The following is a 20252-nucleotide window of genomic DNA, read 5'->3' as shown; positions in this document are numbered from 1 at the left end:
ATAGAATGTGTTTACACAAAGTGTATATATTTGAAAATGCTAGGTATATATCACAGTAGTATGTTTAGGGAAAACAAAGATTTTTGAAAATCCAGACATATGGCTGTCATATGACCAGGCACTGATTTAAGTTTGATCTCATAATTTTCTTCATGATCTTATTTTTGCTGTTAGGATAGTCCTTTCCTAACTTCTGTGCATCAGTCAATGGGTACTGTGCCTTAAAACATGTGTGTCGCCTCTTAAAATCTCAAATGGCCATGTTTGGGCTATATTTAATGGTCCTTTGTGCGTACAGTGTAAGGTAGTCCCCTAAATGAGGCCAATATGTATATTGTGAAGTGGACCCATTGAGGGCTAAACAGTTCATTTTTGTTCAGCACATAGTCTGCTCTGCCCAGATACAGCCCCAAGTGGACCCACAGGGCCATGTTTGTTAGGACTTGAATATTTTGAAAGGACTCTCTGTTCATATTTTCCAGGGCTTTGTCAGCCATATACTCATTTGACTTCATCATCTGTCCAGTCAAACAAGTCTGTTTTATTTTTTTTTAGCTAATTTGGCATTTAGATTTACTGTAGATTTGCTAATAAACCACAAAAGGCTAATAAGCAAAATTTACAGGATTTTAAAGTAAAACAATTTGAAAACACTTTTGTGAGTGGATTTTTTTTAAATGAAAATGGCATTTTCACATTTATCTGAATTAGTGTGGACTTAGTCCAACAGAGCCATCATGATTTATTTTCTGTGAGACTACTGTGGACTAGACCTAAGCTTTAATGAATCTGTTGAGCAGTTATGTGTGTAACATCTTAGAAGTAGGTAGTAAGCTCACTCCAAGCAAATTTAGTGACTTACAGAATATAAAATATATCTCAGTTTGCTGTTATGAACTAGTAGTCAGTTGTAACTTTTCTGAAATGATCAGACTGCTCCTTTGTGCAGCATCCCAGATCACGTTGCTCAGATATAGTATTGTCCTTGTTTTAGCATTCAGACTATTCTAAATCCATACCATGTACAGTTGCAAGTTATCACTAGGAATTATTGCCTAAATCCTCCTTAAAATAAATGGACAGTAGTATCAAGACATTTGTATCCGTATGCAATATTCAAATGTTGAGATGCTCATACCTGATAACACTTTTCTGCCCTTGATCTCTTGCATTCATTGAGGTTGCAGATTGAAGGTTGCCTTCATTGAGTGGTTGCATTTCCACTCAGGATGGTGATGTGTTGCATGCTGTTTAACATTGCACTGTACTTTGTACATGAGCCAATAATTAAGAATTTGTACTCCGTGCATCAGACAATAATGACTTCATAAACATATAGAACCATAACATACTGGTTGTAGCTTATCTTCCCTGCAGTTTCAAGTTTTAAAGAAAACTGAAATTTACTATATACTTAAAGTCCTTAAGATTCTAAGTTTTTTAACATGTTGGCAGAATTATTATATATATATATATATATATATATATATATATATATATATATATATATATATATATATATATATATATTCTCTTTGTTAATTAATTGTGCCCTTGTGATGTCTGATTATTTTAATAGTCTTTTTGTTTTTTGTTCATGTTTACTTGTACTGACTTTAAAATGCAACTACACTGACCTGCTATACTTTGTGTTACATTGAGCATGTTTTTTGACGTCCATGATCTGCCTGATTAGGTTACATCCCTAAACCACCACCACCACCATGTCCATGGTGGGACTTAGTAGTGAGTTTATGTCATTTCCTCGGAATTTCTTCCTTAAAACACATAACGTTATGCAAAGTAAGCTTAGCACAAATGTAGCAGTTTTATTTTTGCTTTTAAAAACAGCCCAAAATACCACTTATTTATTTATTTTTTTTAATTTTAAAGATACTTAAAAAAACACAAAAAAATGAAAGCTCTTTTTCTCTGCTGGAACAAAAACAGCCCCTGAATGGGAAAACTGCTTACCTGGTAACACTAATACCATCATGAAGAGAGAAGAGGGTGTGATTGCAGGGGTTTTTAGTAATATTTTATTTTGGCCCCAATTTTAGAGAGGCTCATAATACACTGCTAGATACATGCAGAACAGTTCTGTGAGAGATGAATTAGCCACACCCATATATTTAATAGACCAATCCTCACGCTTGTGTGTTATTAAAATCCACCATTCAGTGGATTAATGTGGTACTAAACGGGTGTTTTTTTCCTTAGGTATCCTCCATAGTTTTCACAACCAAGAACTAGTTACAAAAAGCAGGATTGGTGTTATATTCAGGTGGGTTTTGAGACTCAATTAACTAACTAAAAATTGGGAGCAATTAACATTTTTTAGTTACTTCATCAAAGTGTTAGTTATCACATTTTTATTTATTAAATATAGTTGTAAAAATTAGTCATAATTAAAAAATAACAGGATTAGTACAATGTTGTAGTTTGAACAGTATTTTACAATGTTGTATAGTTAAAAACATAGGCCAGATATTCTCATTTTGGGTCAATAGCTTTCCTAGACAGCAGACTCCAATTTAAATGATGTAAAAATGGCATCAATTGATGTCTTATTGTTAGTTGTTGGTTGTGGAGTGTCTGTGATTAACTTACATTTTTTTGTTTAGCAACTTAGAAAAGAGGTCACCATAATCAAGTAAACATCAGTCTGGGGATTGTTTGAATGCATGTGTTACAGGTCATTGGTATAAAATGGATCATCACAAGTGAAGAACTCAGGTTGAAATACAAGCGAGGTACAATTCCTAGGTTATAAAATCTAAAAGCTAATATAAATTAGACAGAAATCCACCAAACAAGTGAGTCTTCCAATGCTAGAATTTCAAATGGAGGTGTGTAGCTCATTTTACCAGCTACAAGCAACACATGAAAAGAGTTTGGATTGAGATTTGATGCCATGCAGTGGTGGTATACCCAGACACCATTCATCAGCAGATCTGGCTGGTCATGAAGGAGCATAGGACCTCACAAGTTTCTCCATATATAGTATCCAGGTGCCGGTCATAAAATTAGAATATCATGACAAAGTTGATTTATTTCAGTAATTCCATTCAAAAAGTGAAACTTGTATAATAGATTCATTCATTACACACCGACTGATGTATTTCAAATGTTTATTTCTTTTAATTTTGATGATTATAACTGACAACTAATGAACGACCCAAATTCAGTATCTCGGAAAATTAGAATATCAATTAAGACCAATGCAAAAAAAGGATTTTTAGAAATGTTGGCCAACTGAAAGGTATGAACATGAAAAGTATGAGCATGTACAGCACTCAATATTTAGTTGGGGCTCCTTTGGCCTGGATTACTGCAGCAATGCAGCGTGGCATGGAGTCGATCAGTCTGTGGCACTGCTCAGGTGTTATGAGAGCCCATGTTGCTCTGATAGTGGCCTTCAGCTCTTCTGAATTGTTGGGTCTGGCGTATTGCATCTTCCACTTCACAATACCCCATAGATTTTCTATGGGGTTAAGGTCAGGCAAGTTTGCTGGCCAATCAAAAACAGGGATACCATGGTCCTTAAACCAGGTACTGGTAGTTTTGGCACTTTGTGCAGGTGCCAGGTCCTGTTGGAAAATGAAATCTGCATCTCCATAAAGTTAGTCAGCAGCAGGAAGCATGAAGTGCTCTAAAACTTCCTAGTAGATGGCTGTGATGACCTTGGATCTCAGAAAACTCAATGGACCAACACCAGCAGATGACATGGCACCCCAAACCATCACTGACTGTGGAAACTTTACACTGGACCTCAAGCAACGTGGATTCTGTGCCTCTCCTCTCTTCCTCCAGACTCTGGGACCTTGATTTCCAAAGGAAATGCAAAATTTACTTTCATCAGAGAACATAACTTTGGACCACTCAGCAGCAGTTTTGTCTTTAGCCCAGGCGAGACGCTTCTGACGCTGTCTCTTGTTCAAGAGTGGCTTGACATAAAGAATGCGACAGCTGAAACCCATGTCTTGCATACGTCTGTGTGTGGTGGTTCTTGAAACACTGACTCCAGCTGCAGTCCACTCTTTGTGAATCTCCCCCACAGTTTTGAATGGGTTTTGTTTCACAATCCTCTCCAGGGTGCGGTTATCCCTATTGCTTGTACACTTTTTTCTACCACATCTTGTCCTTCCCTTCGCCTCTCGATTTATGTGCTTGAACACAGAGCTCTGTGAACAGCCAGCCTGTTTAGCAATGACCGTTTGTGTCTTGCCCTCCTTGTGCAAGGTGTCAATGGTCGCCTTTTGGACAACTGTCAGGACAGCAGTCTTCCCTATGATTGTGTAGCTTACAGAACTAGACTGAGAGACCATTTAAAGGCTTTTGCAGGTGTTTTGAGTTAATTAGCTGATTAAAGTGTGGAACCAGGTGTCTTCAATATTGAACCTTTGCTCAATATTCTAATTTTCCGAGATACTGAATTTGGGTCTTTCATTAGTTGTCAGATATAATCATCAAAATTAAGAAATAAACATTTGAAATACAACAGTCTGTGTGTAATGAATGAATCTAATATACAAGTTTCACTTTTTGAATGGAATTACTGAAATAAATCAACTTTGTCATGATATTCTAATTTTATGACCGGCACCTGTATGGGTGCTGACCCATTATGTACTCTGTAGGTAAGCATCAAGGATTTGAACTTAATACATGCTGGTACAGGATGCCAATGTAGTAACCTGAAAAGACAGATGACATGTGTCTGCCATGGTTGGTTGAACAGCACATATGCCACTGCAGTTGGAATCATTTGCAGCAGATTAGTGACTCAGGACTGTGCTCCTACCAGCAGAAAGTTGTAGTAGTCCAGATGTGACAAGACAAAAGCGTGGAGCAGGAGTTGTGTTGTGTACTCTGTTAGATGCAGTCTGATCTTGTGTATGATGGATAGAGTTAATCTGCAGGACAGAGAGACCATAGCAACATGGTGCCTGAAGGTTCAAATTCTTAAAATATAACATTTTTGAACGATGTACCCTAAAGCCTTATGGTAAAATCTTTAGCTCCTTCAGTGTATGATGGAGAGCAGGTCTGCAAATTAAAGTGTCAAAGAAATATTGAATCATTGTAATGTGCAGATAATGCAGCCATGCGGTTTTTGGTGTAACATAAATGCGGAGTACATATTTCTTTCCCTTTACCTTTATTTCTTTATATATTTGTACATTGCATTCTATTTAAGATATAACAACAAGAATGGAAATTTCCAGATAAATTTATTTGAAGAATAAGTGTGCCAAATTTGAACAAAATCACTCCACTGGTGCCAAATTGTTTCATGCATGCTGACAGACAGACATGGCAACCACTGCAGATACTTTTTTGCATTATATGTGAATGGATCTATTAATCAGGTTATTGAAAATAAAGGGACAATATGAGAATGTTTAAGTCAAAACTTTAGAAGTAGCAGAATGTTGTTTTGTTTGTTATCTTTGATTTCAAACATTGATTTAATAGTTCTCTTTAAAATAAAAAAGATTAAAATGTCCTTGCCAGTTGCCTGTTGGTCCTCATAGACCATTTTTTGGTGTGTAATCTTGTCTTCTCAGTCCATCTCATATCTTATCTTTCTTCCTCCATTGTAGATGTAATCTTTCACACCTTTATTATCTTTAGATTGGATTACAACATTTATCTAGTAGCACTGCTATATTACACAACTTGTATTTAAATATCACCTCCTGAAATTGTCCATGTCGAGTTTACAAGTTCCCCCCAAGTGTTGGAATGCATTTACTGCTCACCTCGTCTCAGGCTTCCAGACAAGTGCGATCAGATGATGTCTTCTTGCTATTGTAAAACCTTGTTATGAAATTTATGAGAAATGCTAATTTGGCTTTGAGGTTCTCTCTCTTCTCTCTCTCTCTGTTCAGGCCTTGCACCACCGTTCTTTCAATATTAACAATGAAATGTCAACTGAATACCAACCAAAGATGATCTATCGCTGTGTTTATTTTCCTGGTGATATTTTTATATTTACCCTACATATATTCAGCCGTTTATAAACTCTTATCAACTCTTCACCTCTAAATTAAGTGCTGTAAGTTTGTAATGTTATTCATAGGGTCAGTGACACAGTTCTGGGGCTTCATGTACAGTGGTGTGTGCAGGGTTGGTCTCCATAATACCAAACAAATAACACAACTGCACAAGGTAAAGTGCAGAGAAGACCAAATAATTTTTCCCAGCTCTGCAGAGTATGAGCTATGATTGAAAGAGTTGAATGATTTCGGTGTTGAAAATTATGAAAAGAATTAGTCATTTAGTTAGTGCCAGACATTACTGTAAAGTGTTTTTGTAGAACGCAACGGAAAAGATGGACGATGCTTAAAGTTAAATTTCAATATTAGAATGTTTTCTTCAAAAATAGGACCATAGGTAAAACTGACCATGCAGTGGAATACAGAGGAATCTTTCGACATCATCAGATCGCAACTTGATATCTGTAATGTCTAAAGGATAGATCAGCTGTGATGGACAAAGTGGCCTGCTCTTGTAAAATTATTCTTAATGTCATTTTCTTCCCATGTAGTGTTTATTTCTCTGTAATTTATCACCTACTGAAATGATCTAGTGTTGCACTATGTTATCCTGTTAGTTTGAATGTCTTTCTTGTCTGCTATGAAAGGTATCTTGTGTTGCTGGGTGAAAATGTCTATACTAGGGGTCTCCAATTCTAGTCCTGGAGAGCTACTGTGGCTGCAGGTTTTCATTCAAACCCTTTTCTTAATTAGTGACCAGATTTTGCTTTAATTTTAATTGATGCACAACTTACGACTCAGGTCCCTTAATTATTTTTTTTCCTTAATTAGCAACCAAACAATATTAAGACACAAAATGAACCAACACATAAACAACAACCTGTGTCCATCACACAATAACTGGATATAAAGAAAGGTGAAGGCCTCAGTAATGTTGATCTGCTCAGGTCCACAAAACATTTTGACAGCGGTCTTAAAAAAAGAAAATCAACAGTTTTGGAAATGTCTGCCATGGCAGAATGAACACCATGGAATTAAATAATAGGTTTAATTAGCAAAGAGATCATGCTTCAAATTAAGAAACTGAATGAAGTGAAGCTGTTTGGAGTTTGAGGCCCCAACTTAGTTGGTCATCTGGTGGCTCACTTCACAACAAATGTATGTTTAGGTGCCGTTTAAGGAAAAAAGAATCAATTCAGCGGGAAATAGTTAATTAGCAGCAAAAAATAGTCACTAATTAAGAAAAAAAAACTTGAATGAAAACTTGCAGCCACAGTAGCTCTTCAGGACTGGAGTTAAGAGAGCCCTGGTCTATACAAAATAAAGATTAATGTTTTGAATCACTACATACTGTAAACAAGTGGCATTACTTGCGTACAAAAAGACCAAAAACCTGGACTTCTGTATTTATATAGATTAAGGGGGTTATCACTTCAGTTCTGAGGAACACAGATGCACTATTAGGACACCACAAATAAATGAATGGACACATGTAAAGAATTACCTCCTGTGAAATCACACATGTAGCATTTGCTTAAGTTCGGATTTCCAAAATCTTAGTTGGAAGGAATGATAAAATTCTTCTATGACAAAGTGGACTTGGTGCTGATTGATTGATTACTTGATCAATAAGCAAGAAAAAGAGTAAGGTGCACAAAGATGAGCGTTCCTAAGGTGTTCAGTAATTAGGTCTTTATCATCCTTTTTATTAATCAATGTTATATTGCTTTTTTATTATTTTATGTGAAATAAATTGTCTTTAGTTTTTGTTTAGATGTTTATATGTATGGGCAATTGTAATATTGCTTTCTCTTTGAGATTCAAACAGTTTTATTATTATCATCAATATTACATTTAGGGGAACTGTTAGTTCTACAGACAAAGGAAAATCTTACCATCCTTTCTTTGAAGATCAGTATGTATCTCGTGTAAAGATTTACTATGCTTCAGAACAATGTAGTGTATATACACTTCCAAGTAAAGTATAACTCTTTAGGTTTCTTAACTGTTTCAGGCCTGATGTCGACTTTTGTCAAAATTCAGGAGTAGAGGACAGTAATCAGCTGTAAACTGTGACAAAACTTGCCCTTACATTTTAGTTTGACTCTCTTTGCTAGAAGGAAAGTTACATTGTGTGGTAGGTAGCCTCTGACACAAACAGACAGACACCGAGAGTTTCAAGACACATACATTTAATTAAATAAATTGTCCTGCACAGCACACAGTGTCCTCACACCAAACACCCTTAAGTCCAGGTCTTTCAAACAACCCCTAGCTGACCGCCACAATAGCTTTGTTGATTTAACCTCGATTCCCTACGTGTACGTGAGTTGCGAAGAGCAAACAACCTTTAAAATGGCATCAACATCTGGCGAGAGACCAAAGTGAATGTACAAAGCGAAATACTCCACAAACATTTTACGTCATTTCGTTAAATAGGATTCTTACTTGCCGGACGCGGAATTTGATGCAAGTGATCTGGAGATGGATATTGAAAACGAAAGTGAGGTACCAGCATCATCTGATTTCATGTAGCCGATGCGCCTACAGCAATGTTCACCTGGGAGGACAACCACTTATGTTGACAAGAGGTACAAACTATATTGCGTCACACTGCGACCGCCACCACCGCCCACCTACTGTGTGAAGACAGCCAGGCAGCCGGCTCACCGTGCATTCCTGCCGAGTATCGAGACGCATAGGCACAGCCACTGCTGCCACAGATGCTGAACATGCGTCGGCAGCGGCCACAGCGCACAGCAACAGACGTTTTATGTTGATACTAGACATTAAGCCCGTTAAAACAACGGGTGCTAGAACAGTAGTGCATAAACATTTGTATGAACAGTCTATATTAAATGGCAAGGGACCTTGTATGTGGCTGTAATATGTGTCACTGTATTGTGTGCCTTTAATTTTCTCTCTCAGTAATACTGGTTTGTATTTCCGTGAAATGCCTGTAATTTTGTCTGACAGTAATACAGTGGAATTAGCCTGCGCCACCTCCACCTACTCAAAGCTTCATGATGCTCCAACAATGATGGACGGATTAAAAGGAAGAAGTCTACGTGACCATCATCATCATCAAGCCCTTCCGTGAGAACCCTAAATCCAAAGAGGACTGTTTCATTTATGTTAGGTAGAATGCCCAGAGGGCACTGGGCGGTCTCATGGTCTGGAATCCCTACAGATTTTATTTTTTCTCCAGCCGTCTGGAGTTTTTTTTTTTCTGTCCCCCCTGGCCATTGAACCTTACTCTTATTCGATGTTAATGTTGATTTATTTTTTATAATTATGTCTTTCATTTTTCTATTCTTTAATATGTAAAGCACTTTGAGCTACTGTTTGTATGAAAATGTGCTATATAAATAAATGTTGTTGTTGTTGTTGTTGGAACCTCGGCTCACGACCATAATTCGTTCCAAAACTCTGGTTGTAACCCGATTTGGTCGTGAACCGAAGTAATTTCCCCCATAGGATTGTATGTAAATACAATTAATCCGTTCCAGACCATATGAACTGTATGTAAATATATATTTTTTTAAGTTTTTAAGCACAAATATAGTTAATTATACCATAGAAAGCACATCATAATAGTAAACTAAATGTAAAAAAATTGAATAACACTGAGAAGAACCTTGAACTACAGGGAAAACTAACACTAGCAAGAATTTGCGCTATTGCCTTATGACCCGCTTGCTAAAAACTCTTTTTTTTAATGAGTTTTAAGCACAGGGGAAAAAAATGAACATTTGAAAAATCTGTAATTTAATAAACAACCAAGAAAAGTAACATTGCAACAATGCACACGTGCCCCTGTGTGTGTGTGTCTCTTAAGCGCGCGCCTCTGTGCCTGTGTGTGTCTGTCTGTCTCTCGCGTGTGTGTGTGACTCGCATCTGTCTGTCTGTCTGTCTGTCTGTCTCTCTCTCTCTCTCTCGCTCTGTGCACAGGGAATGCACAGGAAGAGACTGAAGACGTGCTGTGTGGCCCCGCGAATGCGCACTTCACCAGAAGACACACACACGGACACTGGACGCACACAAGGGTTTTATTAAAGAGGATATATGTGTGAAACCATTGCTTTGTGTGCTTTTCAGAAAACTTAATTTTTTTGGAAAAAATATTCAGCCCTCAAAGAGTTAAAAAGTGAAAATGTTGACCATTTCTGAATTAAATAACTAATGGAAAAATGCTAAAACAATGCATTAGAAAGGAATGTGTTACAGCTGTCATCTCTTAGAAGAAACTACATATAAGGACACACAGGAAGAAGATATCAGGTGCATGTTCACCAAAACACACATTTGCTGGCCACAGCACCTCAGCAACAGTTTTTCATTGGGGAAAAAAAAAATTGCTGGAAAGTGAGGTTGGTGTGCAGCACAAGATAAGCCAACATGAAAACAGTCATAGTAAAAGGGTAAAATAGATGTTCATGTGCAATCCAAAGGGAAGATACAATAATTAGTCAGAAGCCCAAAAATGAGAAAAATGAGGATTAATCAGAATCCCAATGGCAACATTTCATCATTATTCCACCTTGCAAGTCTCATACCAGAAATCGAATATGCCTGTTTGTACTTTTCCCAACGAGACCTGTGCTCTATTACAGAAATCTGCTTTTTTGTTAAGAGTGTGAAAGTCAAGCATCTTACTGAATTAAAATGAAAAACCTCAACAACCACCATTAAATCTTCTGCAGAGTTTGCCCCATAATTTTCCCTGTTTTCTTCAGTTTCCTACCAATCTAGTCTTTCTAATATTGGAGCTTCCTAGTCCTTTTACTCTTCTTTGATTTTTCCCAGTACTTTCATTCACAAGAAACTTATTAATGGGACATGTTCCTGGTTATGAAATCAGTTCTATTAAAGGCGAGTACTCACTAGCCAGAACCATGAATGGCAAAAGGCACTCCAAGCTCACCACTCTGCTGTTTCCATATTCAATGCAAAATTCCAGCTGTTTTTCAGCTTTTCTTTTACCTCCATTCACAACCTATCATCCTTCATAGTGATAAACTACTTTTTCTCTCCTCGACTCTAATCACTATATTTTCCTATCCGTTGCTCCTGTTAACATTCATAAAGCAACCATCTAAGGTTTTTTTTGTTGTTTCATTTAGGACCTTTCTATGTTTTGAAAACTTTGGTTTTATTTATTTCAAAATGAAAAAGAAGAGTACTGATAAGAAATCAAGTGGCAGATGTTTGAAAATGAAAGCCAGGAATGAGTAATTTTTAATAGATAAGGTCAGTGGATTGACTGAGTGATTTTTCATAGAAGAGTAACACAAGATTCATAGCCATGAAGGCAGAAGTCAGCAACCTGAAAATTTCCCTCATAATAAAGAGTCACTCCTTTTTTTAAAATTTAGTTGGGGCAGCCCCACAGCTGTTCTTTCTTAAACGGGATGGATGGGTTGGCATGCGGTATGTTGTCAGCTGATGTCAGTGTTAGCATTGACTCCCAACTCTTAACAACATAAAATTTGGAGTAAAGGGTTTAACAAGTGTATAGATGTGACTTTTTTGCAGTGACCAGTTATCCAGTACCATTACAAGTACAAGAGTAACTGATAACCAGAAACTTGGATTCGTTTGAAGCTTTTCAAGATGACCCAGATATTGATCCAAGACAAAAGAAGGGCAAGAGAAAGAGTACTTCGGGCAATTGTTAACAAAGGAATGGAGGAAGCTGGACTGCACCCCAGGAGAAAGGTTTAAGCATACTTACTAGTGTTCCCCATTGTTCATCCATACTGATAAGAAAGAGTATGTCCATTCATTGCCGTTAAATTTTCATAGAGTCCAGATCTTGAGTTGTTGGAGACAGTCTGAGATTTTCCAAGAAAACTCATGTATATCTCATTTCTACATTCAAAATTAGCACAGACAATCCAGCTCATGGAGCGTGTTTTTATTGCTTTATAATATACATGAGCCAGGTATCTTTCTTAAACTTAACCATTCAATTTATCTTTTCCTTCAATTTCTCCCGTTAACATTCATAATGCAACCATCTAAGATATTTTTATTGTTTCTTTTGGTACATTTTTTTCCCCTTAAAAACAAAAATCAGTATTACTGGTAAGAAATCGAGTGGCAGAGGTTTGAAAATGCAATCCAGAAATCAGTAATGTTTAATAGATAAAATCAGTTGAGAGAAAGTGATTTTTCATAGAAGTGTGACACAGAGTTCATAATCGTGAAGGCAGAAGTCAGAAACCTGAAAATGTTCCTAACAATGAAGAGTCTTTCCTTTCTTTAAATTCAGATGAGGAAGCTCCATAGCTATTCCTGCTTAAATAGGATGGATAGTCTAGCCTGTCAGCTCATTTCTGGTTGGTCAGGTAGCTACCCACAGGACAGCATCCACAACAACAAGTGTCATAGAAACACAATGAAGTGGATGAGACATAAACAAATATCAAGAAATAAAAATGAATTACAAGAAAACTGATCAAGGAAAAAAAAAAAACTCAGCCCACCAAAGTATTCCTAAAACTGCTGTAGTGCTATGTATTATGCTTGCATTTTCATTATTTTAATAAATCTAAGTAGGGTTCTCACATTGTCATCATAGGGGCAGCGGTAGGGTTAAGGCTAGGGCAGAATCCTGAACAAAGATGTAACAGACTCGGCCATAAGGTCTTTATGGAGCAACTTTTGCCATTCAAGTGGTATGGCTTGCTACTTTCTTTTAAAACTCTTTAGGCACACCATATCTCAACACACTTTTGGAAGTGGTTACCTCCTTTGCTGTCACAATAACTCCTAATCTATAAACAGCGATATTTGGTGTTCTCTTAGGTGGCATTAATATGCATAGGGATAAGTCAATTGTAATAGCCCATACCACACGCCCAGAAAGCAGACTTAAACTGGTCAACTGGAAGAATCTCAATCCACCTTCTAGAATTCCGTGTATAGGAGACTTTCTGTATTATCATAAATTAGAGAAAACCAAATACTCTCAGAGGACATATCTAAAACTTTTCTAAAATACAGCATATTTCCCCATTCTCGGGCTGTGATTGACTCACTTCTGCTATTAATATTGCTATTATATTTAAAAGGTAAGATTAGGTTGTATATTTTATGCTATTTATTATTATTTGATTGAGTAGTATGCTGCTATGTCCTGCTTTTTAAAAACAAAAAAGTGGTTACCCTCTTGGTGCACCACTCTTACAGTAGACAAGTACCTTCTCAGACAAAGGCTCTGTGCTGGAGGTAAGTAACCAAGTCTGTGTCACTTCAAGTTGAGCATTCAGTAATTACAAATCTGTAGTACTTGCAATTATGACCTTTACAAACCTAGCAATAAATTTAATATTCATCACTTGTTTTTGGATTGCTGTCCTTTCGGCATCATAGTCATTATCTCTAAATAGGCTTTAATCATCATCCTGACTCCACCTATTGGACAAGGTGGCTGCTTATTATGCTGCTGCAAGAATTATTACAAGAACAAGAAAATATGAACACATAATTCCAGTTCTTAAATCCTTATACAGGCTCCCAGTTAAGTTCGACAGATTTCAAAATCCTTTTAAGATTTATAGCCTTAAATGGCATAGGCCCTACTTACTTATCTGAAATTGTCATTACTTACAACTCAGAATGTACATTAAGATCTCAAGATGCCGGGTTGCTTATGATTCCAAAGTTTAATAAGATAGATAGATAGATACTTTATTAATCCCAAGGGGAAATTCACATAATCCAGCAGCAGTATACTGATACAAAAAAAAAAATATTAAATTAAATAATTTAATTAAATTAATAAAATAACAATGGGAGGTTGAGTTTTTAGTTACAGGTCCCCAAAGCTGTGGAATAGTCTTTCTGCTACTACAAGAGGTGCCCCTTCAGTCTCAGCTTTTTAATCCAGGCTGAAGACTCACTACTTCAGTTTAGCATACCCAGACTAGAGCTGCTGTTAACTGTGCATACTTCATTTCAGTTATTCATCATTAGTGCTGAAACATAATATGATATTTCTAATTTGTTACTAACACTCATGTCCTCCGTTTCTCTTCTCGGTATTCACATGTGGCACTTGGTGTGACTACACTACTGCCAAGTAGTTTCCCTGCTTATGGAAAGTCTCTGGACTCATTAGGTAGAAGGTTCCGTTCATTAGATTGGCCAGCCCAGCACTGACTCAGCTGTGTAATGTCCAGTAAGGGGTAGGCGGCTTGTTGGTTAAGGATGCTAAGACACTGAACAAATCTGAATCTTCATATGTAATGTACGTTTTAACCTACTCTTGAATTTTTCTTTGTAGCTTGTACTATTACTGTTGTACTATTGTATTATATTCCTGAGGTGATAACGGTAGAATGGCCATCTAGATCTGGGAAGAAGATTACTGTTTTGTGTATTGTATCGTATTTACTCCATTATTTGACATCCATTGCACACCCAACCTACCTGGAAAGGGGTCTCACTCTCTCTGAATTGGCTTTCCCAAGATTTCTTCCACTTCTTCCATTTTCTTTCCTCATCTTCATAGGGGTCAAGGTTGGGGGACTGTCAAAGAACAGGGCCTGTTAAATCCCATTGCAGCACTCCTAGTGTGATTTTGGGCTATACAAAAAATAAATTGTTGTTGTTGCTGCTTACCTTCCCAAATACTAGTTTGAAAGTGACAGAGGAGGCAGCATATTACATTCAAAAAGTATATCACTAGTAAATCTAAAGGGCTCTAACACCATACCTTGTGCTGTAATTTAAGCCCTGCTTAATCAGTGTTTTAGACTGGGATTTGTTGTAGATGCCTCTCCACTAGAAGGTCAGGAATACTTAGTAGCCTATTATGATCCAGGATTTGCATGATGGAATAGTGGGTTTTTATTCCAGCCCAATCACACTGTACATTGAGACTGTATTTTTTTTTCTCCCATATCTTTCAGACTTACTTGTTAAAGTAACTGGTGACTTTAAAGTAGTTCAGTGCGAGTATAGATGTGTACTCTGAGGGTCTACTGTACAGAAGTGCAAGCACCGACTTCAGCTCTTAAATTTGGAGTAAAGGGTTTTGCAAGATGAGACCTCCTTGTAGTGACCAGTGACCCAGTAAAACCAGAAGCACATATATAACAAACAACCAGAAACTTTCAAGATGACCCAGATATTGAAGCAAGGCAAAAAGAGGGGGAAAGAAAGTCTAATTATTTCAGTCAGCTGTTAAAGAAATGGAGAAGCTGGACTGTACCCCAAGAGAAAGGTTTAAGGATACTACTAGTGTTCCACATCAACTGTCAGCCCACACTGGTAAGAAACAGCATGTCCATTCATTGCCCTTAAATGTTCACAGAGTCCTAATCTTGTGCAGCTGGAGATAATCTGACATTTTCCAAGAAAATGTCATTTTTTTCAAATCTTGTATACCTTCTGCATTAAACTAGCACAAACAATCGAGCTCAAGAAGTATGATACATTTCACTTTATACTCTTAAAAGGCAGGTGTACTCAGTTTATGACTCTGTGAAATAGATGACTGAAGAGCAAAAACAGCCATCTAAACTTAGATATTTTCCTCTGTGATCTAAGTGCCTTATCCATACTTCAGGCTCCCTGACTGAAGGTTAATGAAACCCTGAAGTAATTGTTCAAGAGAGGTAAGCACCTGCTATCTAATTTGTTTGGGTTAGGCCTTAGTGAATTCATGCTTCTCGTCTGCACAGAATTCATTCTGTTAAATTTTATCTCAGAGAAGCATGGTGGCACAAGTCACATTTTTGGCCACAATAATCAGTCCAGCATAGATGGCAGATGCTTTCCTGGCACTCAGGGACACTTAAGACTACTCCATCCTTACAATTCACTCAAAACTAACAATAGAAAATGTGTTGTCATAGCTCCTAATGAATGTGTTCCCATTTAATGAATTAAAGAGTTTTCTTACCTACAGACAAGGATCATGTTACAGTTTTACCTCACATATATGAAACTTAAAATAACACACGCAGTTCATGTTTCTTTGGGACTCATCTTGCAATCTTTATTCCACCTTAATGGATTGCAATTTCTTTTTCCAATATGTTTGTTTAATCCATCAGAACAAATGACTTGTACAAACTGTCAAAAAGTTTTGCCATATGCACCAGCAGCGTTGGCAGCAGACGCTTAATAAATTACCCACAATACAATGCAAGTATGACAATGCAGCTTTGACAGGAGCTTTGCAGAATAGATATGTGCCAATGATTTCCCTGGCAAATGCTACACTATACTACTTTTCCCCCATTGCAAAAACAAACTGTGGTGAATCAGTGAGTAAACCACATGTCTATGTGTGCTCTTATTCCAAGAGCATTGTACAATCTATAAACGAGCAATACATTTAATTCTCAATTGAATAGGGTGCTCCGTTTCATGAAACAGACTGTACTTCAGACATTTGCCTTCATTGCCACTAACACACTGGCTCTTAACAATTCAAGTTACATTTTTTATTCCTGTACACCTTGTTTCAGTTCTAGCAAATCTGCCCTTGGCCAAAGGATAACATTCACATTTCTCTTCTGCAAAACTAGCCAGTGGCAGTTAGTTTTAATATTCTGTTAATGTTCTGAATTGTTTTGCCTGCTCACTTTTAGTTAAATACACACACACACACACACACACGCACACACACACACGCACACACATAGTTTTTACAAATACGGTTTCTAATTTGGGACTACTGGGACAATCGTCAATACCAGAATCGTATCTTTACATTATTAACTCTTTGTTTTTTTTTTGACATCAGAACCCAAGTAGGAAAAAAGAAAAAAAAAAAAACACAAAAAAAAACAATTTGTAATCCAGAATCCTCAACTAGATCCCTCCAATTAAGATGAGAATTATGGATAACCAAATGCCCCCACCCCCACGCATACGCACACAGATACACACAAAAAATGCTTTTTGTGTCCATTTTATCAGACATGATTCTAAATCCTTTTCATTAGTAGACCACCATGGACTTGTCACATCCAGTTAATATAAACTGATCAATTTGAACTTTTCTAGTTTAAATCTATAATTTTACAGTTTCTCCCAACTGCACTTCCATGGCCCAGTTTTCCCTCCAATAACTAGGGTCAGGAAGCAGAGGGGGTATGACCAAAAAAAGTCCAAATTCATCAGATGTCCCTGAAGAAACATAGGTCATTACGCTTGGCAAGCTGACTCTCAGATTCCACCTTCCCTAAAAATAAGAACAAAAAGAGTGCTTCTAAAATATGTCCCCATCCCATTTTTTCTCAATTTAAAACTTGACTTTAAATTCTACAGATTGATACAGTTGTTTCTGCACCACTGTTATATTTATAACCTCAAAGAATTGTGCTATCAATGTATTTAGTAGCTTTCTTCATCATTAAATTTGGCTTCCTTTCATGATTTCTATAGGCTCAACTGTTGCCTGCTTCATCTCTGTGTTGTTTTGGTTGGCCCCAGTCATGTTTTATTAAGTTAACTTAACCATGCAGTGGTCCACAGCTTTTCAGAAAAACAAAGTGCACAAGATTTGGATAGGACACAAGTTATAATAGAGGCAAAAAGGACAAATGTCATTTCAGATACATTATTATATAAACACACACATACATGCACACACAACACGAAAACACGTGCGCCACTAAACACATCCAACATATACATTACCATCTGTGATAAAGGCTGTAATATAACGTTTATAAAACTGTAGATTTAGTTTGTGTAATTGTTTTTCAGAATTTGGAATATGGTTCACATCACATACATTCTGCGGGTTTAATAATAATAATAATAATAAATGCAACTGAACTGTACAGAAGACAAAACAGTTGTTAACTTTGGTCCTTATAAAACCCTGCAGTTAAACCCCAACTCCATTTTTTCCACTCATGTTAAAAAATGGGTCTAAAATGTTTTTCCCTCTCTCACCTGCAGCCACTTTCAGGGCACTTGGGCACCAACATGGGCTTGCAGAGATATGGTTATAGTCTGTATACTTGGGGGAGGTGGTTGAGCTCAACAATTTGGACCTGTGAGATACACAAAGATTCAAAAGCTGTGCTCAGTACGGCAGTGACAATTTTTTTTTTCCCCTCTCCCAGAGGTTTTCTTGGTAAGACAAAGAGCAACACAAGGTGCCCTCTTGATCTACAAACATATCCTTGCAGATGGAATGGTTGGGGCCTGTCAAAAGGAAAAGGCAGCGAGAGAGTAACTGTTTGGAAATTCAGAACTTCCAAAAATTCTGTGGGGGCAGACCTCAGGGACAGGCAGTGATTTGCAAACATTAAATTTGGAAAACTTCCATAAATCCTATTTTTTTATTTTATATTTTTTCTCAATTTAAAGTGATTACACATTGTTTTTCTATAAAGCTGTAGACTGGAATGTTACTGTAGGATTTTATTCTCCCTTTTACTCACTTTGATGTGTTGCCTCTGCTGTCTTAGAAATATACTGTACTTCACTAACAGCACAATGAATTAAAAAAAAAGTCATTTCAAGAAAAAATTACATAGAACATATTTCTATATTTTTATACTTAATTTGAGATATATATTCTTCAAAGAAAAACATCTCCACTGTATTTAGTGTTACTTGATTTCAATTTTAGGAGAACATTATCTTATATATCATTCTGAGAGAAAAAAATACAACATCACTCTTAAGGAATGTTACAGAATTCTATCAGCAAAAAAAGTTAAAACATTGGTCCTTTGCTACAACAGGATTACAATAACCCAAGACATCTAGGTGTGTGAGAGAAAGAGAAAGAGAGACAAGGAGAGAGATAAGAGACAGGAAAGGGGCAAATCAAGAAATGTGAGCAAATATAAAAAATATTTTAACTTGGTGCATTATCTCAATAAACCATCTTGAGGCCTTCTAGATCAGCAAAAGACAGTGACAGCCATAAGAGGCAGTTTAGCTGGCAGACAATATAGAAATTGAGACATTTTTGAGCGTTTTTGTTTTTAAATGTATCCATTTGAAATCCTCAAAGTGTAGCTTTGCTGGAGTTGAGGTCAAACCTTTGCTTACTCACAAATCTTGCTTTGCAACAGAAAGGGTGAAATATACCATTAAGACAGATATACACAGTGATTAGGACAGCATAATTAGAGATTAATATGAACCCAGCTAGGGATATAGGCAGTAGATCTGTAGTTGAAAATTAATACACACTTATAAACATTCTAATAAAACTCTACAAAGAACAAAATATATATATATATATATATATTAATAACAAAACCTGACTATTTACAGGAAACACGCATACACACACGCAGGCACACACACACATGCGTACAGGGAAATTGGGAGGGGACTGGAAGATATGGCTGAGAAGGGTGTCAGTGTGATACTGGTCCCGTAAGCCCTCCCTGCCGTTGTCTCAACCAAGCTGCAGTGCCACATTTAGGTGCTGAAGTACACTAGAAATATAAAGAGGAGAAGAAGAAAGAAAAATGACATTAATTCAATAGAATTGCTAAATGACATTCACTGCAATACTTGTTTCCATCCATCCATATTTATAAATAACAATAAAATCATATTTTTTTCCTAATAATTGAATCCAAGAGGCTAAAATAGATAATTTACTTAAGAGTAGGGTATAAGGCTTCTTTACTTTACAGTTTCAAATTTTACACTTAGCTGCCCAGTGTAAAATGAAGACAATACATTACAGCTAGGCCCATTTTCTATTACAGAGCCAAAGTTTGAGAAGTCAAAGGGAAATATTACTGTTTGCCTGAAGTTTTACACAACAGCTGAGCAGTCAAAACTAGTTCATATTAAGTTAATATTAATACACCAATAGCTGAGCTCATCCCACCATAATTTAAATTAAACCTCCTGTTTCATATCTAGGAAAGTTGAAACACATTTTTAAGTCAGTGACTGGGTGACTTGTGGTGTCTGTGAGTTGAGAGCTCACAACCACCTCCTAGAAATTCAAGCCTGACAAGTGAACATGGAATTTGCTTATGAGGGAGCCATCAAATATGATCATCTATTATCTCATTTATGCAGAGAATGTTTTGTTTGCTTGTGACTTTCAAAGTATACATCCTTTAATACAAGTCTGTTAAAGGAAATAGAAATGTGTCTGTCCTGTAGCAATTTTCTTTAAAACCAATTCATCTTCTAAAGTCTTGTGTGCTATTTGCACTGATAATGCATAAAGACATTAAAATAATCTACACTGGACATTAATTCATTGTAAGAGGGGTGATGCACTTTTCCATCATT

At 36.7% G+C, this 20252-nt stretch overlaps 1 protein-coding gene across 1 annotated transcript in view; it reads right to left on the bottom strand.

Annotated features, from left to right (window-relative positions):
• Positions 1-15989: 15989 nt before the first annotated feature.
• vamp2 (vesicle-associated membrane protein 2) overlaps positions 15990-20252 on the bottom strand; it is an 84968-nt gene continuing 80705 nt past the window's right edge. Inside the window, exon 5 of the mRNA XM_039747113.1 lies at positions 15990-19432. Coding sequence (XP_039603047.1) covers positions 19416-19432 — 17 coding nt within the window. The 3' untranslated portion in view covers positions 15990-19415. The remainder of the gene's footprint in view (positions 19433-20252) is intronic.

Source organism: Polypterus senegalus, chromosome 3 (genome assembly GCF_016835505.1).
Source record: "Polypterus senegalus isolate Bchr_013 chromosome 3, ASM1683550v1, whole genome shotgun sequence".
In the NCBI taxonomy this organism is placed as follows: domain Eukaryota; kingdom Metazoa; phylum Chordata; class Cladistia; order Polypteriformes; family Polypteridae; genus Polypterus; species Polypterus senegalus.
The sequence above is the reverse complement of the archived record's forward strand: the minus strand, read 5'-3'. Positions and strand labels throughout refer to the sequence as shown.